The 7,870-nt window shown below is 52.8% G+C and overlaps 1 protein-coding gene across 1 annotated transcript; it reads left to right on the forward strand.

Annotated features, from left to right (window-relative positions):
* The first annotated feature begins 3,312 nt into the window (after window positions 1-3,312).
* Window positions 3,313-7,870, forward strand: KLF4 (KLF transcription factor 4). Its single transcript, XM_086868259.1, has 5 exons — window positions 3,313-3,794; window positions 3,884-4,001; window positions 4,127-5,021; window positions 5,101-5,265; window positions 6,748-7,870. Exons 1-5 carry the CDS (start codon window positions 3,790-3,792, stop codon window positions 6,921-6,923), a joined length of 1,359 nt encoding a protein of 452 aa, XP_086724385.1. The 5' UTR covers window positions 3,313-3,789; the 3' UTR covers window positions 6,924-7,870.

The following is a 7,870-nucleotide window of genomic DNA, read 5'->3' on the forward strand; positions in this document are numbered from 1 at the left end:
TTGCCAGGGTAAAATGCAGCACAGCACCAAGGATTATGGAATTGCAGCTTTTGATGAATCAGCAACAGGGATTTTATTGGATGTAACCCAGCATCATGGGTTTGTTCCCAGTTCTCCTTTCATTATGTTGTGCCAGGACTGGAGCAGGGGCCCTGGCAGCTCCTGGCCCTGCAGCCAGGCTGCTGCAGCCTGCTGCAGGGACACCTCACTGCAATCCCAAAAACGTCAGGGAAGCATCTCATTGTCTAACCCTAATGACACCGTGACTCAATCTTTCCCAAAGTCTGCATTCTTGCCATCAGCTGCTCCTACAGACAACCAAATCAAAGGGGATAAGCTGCACACTGAGGTTCCTGAGAAGCAGTTTGTTGAAAATCAAGTTCCAAACTTAAGCTTTAAAATAAACATATCAAGATAAACAGATTGGTCTTTGTTTCAGGCACAATCGGCTCAACTGTTTTTTCTTCTTGTTGATGTTCTTAATGTTTTTCAATGTGTGATGCCATTTCCTGAGGACTGTCTCTGCTCCAGAAACCTGTGTTCTTCCTTAGCTTCTTTCTGCCTTTTGTGGTTTATACACACAGGTGACCAGTTTAGCACTGACTCAGGCTGGACACTAAGGCCTTTCACTGGGTCATTTTTACTCTGCTCCACACTTTGGCCACCGATACGAGTTGTCTGCATCAGGTAATAATTCTTCTGCCAAAATGGGTGAGCAGCACCAGCAGCAAGTCTAGGGCAACCCCACTCCCACAGTGAGATGTGGTAAATGTGGAAGAAACCTCCTCCTTCCACCTGGGGAGGGAGGGAAACACAGAGAGGCCACAGCTGTCTGGCACAGCGAGGGCTGCAGCAGACTCCTTTCTGTCCCAGCACAGCATCATCTGGAAAAATGTCATTGTACATCCCAAGGCAAGAGGGACACAAATTCTGTGCAATTCTCTATCTGAGTTAGGCAATCCCCAAAGTCAGCTTTGAACAGCACAGAAACATGCTGTGTTCTGAGTTAGTGGAAGGAAAGTTTTAGAGAAAATTGGGAAATTCGGAGCAAACTGAGACTTGGGAGAAATGGTCAGCCGGAGACAGAAGGCGTGTTAAAATAAATCTGTGCTAAGAAAAGAGCATTTAGGTTGTTATGTAGGCTGGGAAAGCATTAGTTGTGAACAGCTGTAAACTTAATGCTTTTAATTTCCACACTCGGGACCATTAAATCTCAGTCCTTATCATTTAAGGGAGGAAATCAGTAGTTTGCTTCATTATTGAAAAAAAAAAATGTGATCATCTTTTATGTGGGATGTTCAAATGCAGGTGTCATTTGACTTACCAGTGCCTTCAAACATCCATTTTTTTAAATGCCAACATTTACACAACTGAAAATCATGATGAAAGTGGGCCACATCTTTTTAACATGAAATTTACACATACCTCACACGTATCTGCCTGAATTATCCAGAAACATGGCAATCAAATCTATTTTAATGAAAGATTGTGAAAGCAAACCTGTTTTATTTCAGTCTGCAATATTCAAATTCTTTTCCTGGAACCCGTGAAGTTCTGGCATTTATTTCAAAGATATCAGATCACTTATCTGCTTCTGAAGCATTCTTGTTCTCCTATTTCTAATAATGGATGTGATTTTAATTTTGATGTTGCCCTCAAATGATCCTGAATTTGAAATTTGGACCAGGAAAATGCCGCATTGCTCGGGAGATCTGTAAATTAACAAATCTACAGTGAGAGCAAACAAAAGAAAAATAACTGATGGGGAAAAAATGTTCAGGGAGCTGCACACCTCCACATCAGGGGCTTTCTCCTGAGACTAAGCTAGAAGGGAGGTTTTGTCCTGAAACAGTTTGCATTCAGTTTGGATGCTCAGAGTGTTTTTCAGAGAATCTTAGAGCACGGGACCTGGATGGGAGTCACAGCTGGGACGTGCTCCGAGGAGGCTGTGCAGACCCCCAGCCCTGCCCCTCCAAATGGGGAAGGTTCCTCCCTCCCCTTTTTGGTCATCGTCCTATATTTCACCAGCCTTCATCACCCCACGCTTTTTGTACCTGAGGATCCTGGTACATCCTCTGCCAAGACACGGACTTTGAGCAAAAAAATAAAAAAAATAAAAAAAATAAAAAAAAAAATCCCCAAAAAAACAAAACAACGCTCTGCTTTTTAGTGCCAAAGTTATTAATAATTAACATTCATAACACAAAACCGGTAAAACCGGTTCGGCAGACTAAAGCCCGGCATTTTATTATTATTTTAGGGTTTAATTTAGTCATCGTAAGTTACTCAGGCTCATGTTTGCAAATCACGCAGAGCTGGGACTTCACCCCTCCGGCCCGACCAGTTCTGGAGAGCGGCCGGGGGACAGCGGGGACCCCGCTGCACCGATGGGGACGGCGCCGGGGGAGCCGGGACACGGCGGGCAGGACGGAGCCCGTCGGGGAGCACCGGGACACGGCCCGTCGGGGCTGCCCGGCCCCGGCTCGCCATTGCCCTCTGGAGGAGCCCGGGCCGTTCTTACGGCTCCCCGCGGCACTGCGCTAAATTTGGGGATTGTTCTGTAATTTTTTTATTGTCTTTAATTTCTTTCTTTTAAATTTTTTTTTAATTTAATTTTATTTTTTTTTCTATTATTTTATTTTATTTTACGGACTGTTTCCAGCCTGGCACCCACCCGAGTGAGGGCTCCCCCGGCCGCTGGGTCCCGGTGATGGAGGAGCCGCGAATAACCCAGTGCTGGCACGGGCTGTGTGAAGGGACCGCGCCGTCGGGGCGGTTCGGAAAATGAACAAAAAGAGGGGGAAAAAAAACCAACAAAAAAACAAAAAAACCCAAAACCCGAAAAATAAAATAAAGAAAAATAAAAAAGGGAAAAGAGAAAGTAGGGAAGATACAAATAAAAAAAAAAAGTTTAAAGAAAAATTTAAAGAAAAAAAAAACAACAAACTAAAGAGAACGAAATGCAGTAAGAAAATGCAAAGCCAGGGGGAAGGAGGAGAGGCAGAGCGGCCTTCCACCTCCGACCATTCCCGACGGGAGTTCCCAGCCCGCCGCCGGTGCGGGAGCCCCCGCGGCGTGCGGGCATCCCCGGCGCGTGTGTCCCCGCGTCCCGCCCCCCGCGTCACCGCCCGCGTCCGCCTCACGGGGCGGAGCCCCCGCTCTTTCTCCGCGCTCCCCGGGCCCGTCCCGCCCCGTTCCCCCCCCCGTGTTCCCCACATGTCCGTTTGTTGTCGCCGTCGCCATGGCGGCGGGGGCGGCGCGCCCGCCAAGTGAGGTGATAAGAGGGAGCGGCGGCGACAGGACCGCGCAGTGCCGAGCGGGGCGCGGCGGCGGCGGCGGCGGAGCGCGCCCGGCGCATCCCTCCTTCCATCCATCCCTCCTTTCCCCACTGGCACCACCGCGCCCCGTCCGTCCTGCCCGGCTCCCCACATGGCCGCGGCTCCTCGGGAAACGCCTCGCGCCGCCGCCCTGCCGGTGCCGGAGCCGCGTTGCCGGGCGGCGGCCGCCGCCTTCTCCTCCTCCTCCTCCTCATCCCCGCGGCGCCGCTAGCGCCCCGCGCCCCGCTCCGCGCAGCGCCCAACAAGAAGAAGAAGAAGCAGCAGCAGCAGCAGAAGAAGAAGAAGAAGCAGAAGAAGCAGCAGGGCGCTCCCGCGGCACCGCCCCGGCGGCGGCGCTGCGCCGGCTCCGAGCGGCTGGACGGCGCGTCCGTGCCGCCTCCCCTCCCTCCGCTCCGCGGCGGCGCTCGGGACCACGGCGGCGGCGGCGGCTCGGCGGGACGCCCCGGCACGGATGCGGTGGGTGCCGGGGGCGGCTGCCGCCTTCCCTCCCTGCGTGCCCTCCCTGCCCGGCCGCCGGCTGACCCCGCTGTGTCTCCCCACCGCAGGCAGCCCCCCGGCGAGTGCGAGATGGCGCTCAGCGGCACGCTCCTTCCCTCCATCGCCACCTTCGCGGCGGGCGCCGCGGGCCGCGAGAAAGCGGCGCGGCCCGCGGGCCCCGGCAACGTGAGTATCGGCGCCGCGGCACGGACGGGGCCGGACGGGACGGGACGGGGCCGGGCGGGGCGGGGGCCGTCGGGGCGGGCGCGGCGCCGTGCGGCCGGGGCTGAGCCGTGCCAATGTCCCCGCAGCGCTGGCGGGAGGAGCTGTCGCAGCTGAAGCGGCCGCCGCCGGCGCTGTCGGCGCGGCCGGTGGAGACGCCGCCGTCGGAGCTGGAAGGCGCCGGGGCTCTAGGTCCCCGCCGTGACGCCGAGGAGTTCAATGAGCTGCTGGATTTCGACTTCATCCTCTCCAACTCGCTCATGCACCAGGAGCCCGCCGCCGCCGCCGTGGTGGTGGCCCCCGCCGCCACCCCGGCCCCCACCGCCAGCCCCTGTCCCGCCGGGCCCTTCGCCTACCCGCTGCCCCGGCCCGAGCCCGCCGGTCTCCTCTACGGCGGCGGCGGCAGCTGCGACGGGGCGCCCGCCGCCGGCTCCGCCGCGCCCTTCAACCTGGCCGACATCACCGACGTGTCCCCCTCGGGAGGTTTCGTGGCCGAGCTGATGCGGCCAGACCTGGACGCGGTGTACCTGCCAGCGCCGGCCGCGCTGCCGGCCCTGGGCAGCCTGCAGGGCAAGTTCGTGGTGAAGGCGGTGGGCGACTACAGCCACCCAGGGCTTAGCCCCAAGAGCGGCCCCGCCGCCCCGCCGCCCGGCGCCGACGGCCCCGGCGCGCCCTACACCTCCCTGCCGCGGATGTGCCCCAAAATCAAGCAGGAGGGCGCGCCGCCCTGCACCCTGGCCCCGCCGCCGCCGCACGGGAGCAGCCCCCGAGGAGCTCCCCAGCACGACTTCGCCCTGGGCAGCCGCCCGCTGCCCGCCCGGAGTACGCCTTCGCTGGGGCCCGAGGAGATGCTGGGCGGCAGAGACTGTCTCCCTGCCACGCCGGGGCTGGGCCACCCGCCGCTGCCCCCGGGCTACCCCCCGGCTCCGGGCTACCCCACCTTCCTGCCCGAGCAGCTCTCTCCCGGCGCGCTGCAGTACCAAGGTGAGTCCCCGCCGTGCTGGGGCAGCGGATGTCCCCGCTTGGGCGCTGGCCGTGCTCACTCCTCCCTGTCCGCCCCTAGAGCTGATGCCGCCGGGGAGCTGCCTGCCTGAGGAGACCAAGCCCAAGAGGGGACGCCGGTCATGGCCTAGGAAAAGAACGGCCACACACACCTGTGACTATGCGGGCTGCGGCAAAACCTACACCAAAAGCTCTCATCTCAAGGCGCATCTGAGAACCCACACAGGTTAGCCCCAGTGCCGGGGTCGGGGGACTGAGGGGCGCACGGGGTGACCTCCTCAGACAGTGGAAGGGTGTGAGCACGGGAGGAGGGTTAAAAGCAACAAGACCTTTCCATGCTGGGTTTCTGGGCTTTTTTTTTTCCTCCCCCCTTGGCTACGTGAAGTCCTTTACAGTCTTTGCTTATTGGCTTGACGTTTTGCTTAATGGTTCGGAGTGACTCAGATGTGGGAGCGGGTGGGTTTCTTGCCAAGTCAGAGTTTGTTACTTCTCTCTTGCTATGTGGCTAGCTAATTACCAGGTAGTTTGAAGCCAACTGGGATTTGTTGTTCTGGATTGTGTTTGCCCACTTCAGAGAAGGCAGCAGACCTCTGTCGAAGGTAACTGCTTTCTTTGCTGGTGGTTAAGTGCTTCGAACACGCACCCTTCTCTTGGCTGGCTGTAGGACAAAATGTTGTGCACCTCTGCAAGCTGTTGCTCCCTTTTTGGGGAAAGCAAAATAGATTCCCTGAAGAGACTGGGCTTTCAGATGAGCTGGCAGCTCATGGGGTGCCTTGCCTGCCTGTTGGACATCTCCCCCTGCACCAGCAGAGTTTAACTGTCGATTGTCCACTGCTAGAATAGGGATAAAATCTGCCCAAAGTGTGTATCTGAGCCCAGTCTCAAACTTCAACCTTGCAGCTGAGTGCAGAGTTGCAGTAACTGAGCTTGTGAAAGCAGGTACAGCACACGGGTTTCGCCAGCCTGGGCATTCCGTAACAGTGACTAAATTACCTGGGAATTTGCATAATTTGAATCCCTGGGTTCAACCTGAACCTGATCCAAAACTTTCTCCTGAAGAGGAGATGGGAAAGGGAAAATATCCTGGCTCTGCAGTAGTCAGGCTACATCTTCAGGTAAGCAGCAGGGAGAAAAAAAAACAGGAAAGTGATCAATGAACATCTGCCCCAAGCCAGTCAGCACCATCCCCAGGATGTGTAGAACAGGGAGTTTGTAATTGTTGGGGAAGCTCATCTTGCCATCAACAGTGGTTTTTGTATAATGAAGGCACTAGTAAGACTGAGTCCTTAATCAGGCTGAGCTAATGAAAACAGTTTCCGGCTGTTTTCAAATTCTTGAGACCTACAATTATCTAAATACATTGTCTGCTGAGCTATTTCTGGTTGCTATTTGATTGTGTAACAGCACCAGCAAAAATACACGCTCAGGTGCTCTGAAGTCTTATGTGCAAGGCAGTGAAAAAAAGCATTTTAGTGAAGATTTAAGTGACACCAGCATTTCATAGCACATCTTTTGCATCTGTACATCTTAAAAAGCCTTGCTCTTTTACTCTTTGTTGTTTGTAACTGCTTCGTGAAGTTTGACCACCCTTTCTCTTATGTAGGACAACTGCTTGAAAGAAGGTGCTGCAAGTGGTAGCCATAAAAAAAAACCAAAAAACCCAAAAATCCTAACGGGTTTGTTTCACTCTCTGTGTTTTTTTCTACAGGTGAGAAGCCTTATCACTGTGACTGGGAAGGCTGCGGGTGGAAGTTTGCCCGATCCGATGAACTCACTCGTCACTACAGAAAACACACAGGCCACCGCCCTTTCCAGTGCCAGCGCTGCGACAGAGCGTTCTCCAGGTCGGACCACCTCGCCTTACACATGAAGAGGCACTTCTGATTTGGGAAAGCTGTGGATCTTTCCCCCAACTGCCACAGAGATTCAGTATTTACAGCACAAGGACTGTCTTCCACAAGACGGGGAGAACTCATTTTAAGCACTACAGATAATCGAGGTGAAGTCTTCCAAAGAGTGGAAAAGAGGGATAACTGCATATGGACATTGCAACTTTCTTTTTTTTTTTTTTTTTTTTATAGTTAAACACTTAAGAGAACCAAAGACATTGGGGTCAATGACTGGATCTTCTATCATTCCATTTGTAAATCCAACTTGAATTATTTCTGGACTACAGAATGCCAAGGAGTGACTGGAAGTCACGGATATCAGGGTTAAACAGACTGTATGTAGTTCGGAGGGTGGGGATATTACACGGGGAAATGACATTCCCTTAATTTCCTTTCAATGCAATATTAGATGTACATGTCATCTTGTACTTTCTTTTTTTTTTTTTTTTTCCTTCTAAAAGCCATTACAATGTTAGAAGAGGAGGAAAAATTCAGGTACAGAATTATATTTTAAAAGCCTATTTCATGGTGCTTAGTGACTGTTGGTTCTAGAGGTACCAAAACCAGGAAGCCAAAGTTCTCAAACTGCTGCATATCTGACAAGGAACTATTTTTTATCTTCCGATTGCCAATTATGACCTAAATCAGGTGAATAACCCTGGTTTATCTTTTTTATTAAGAAAATGACTTTATGCAGACAGTCTGTAATGCACTGTGGTTTCGATGTGCAATAGTTTGTACAATGGTTTATTCCCAAATATGCCTTAAGCAGAACAAATGTTTTCTATATAGTTCTTTACATAATAAATATGTAATATAAATTTAAGCAAACTTCTATTTTGTATATTTGTAAACTACGAAGTAATAATGAACATTTTGTTGGAATTTGTATTTTGCATATTCAAGGTGAAAATAAGTTTTAAATAAACCTATAATATTTTA

Source organism: Cyanistes caeruleus, chromosome Z (assembly GCF_971803275.1).
Source record: "Cyanistes caeruleus chromosome Z, bCyaCae1.hap1.1, whole genome shotgun sequence".
Classification (NCBI taxonomy): domain Eukaryota; kingdom Metazoa; phylum Chordata; class Aves; order Passeriformes; family Paridae; genus Cyanistes; species Cyanistes caeruleus.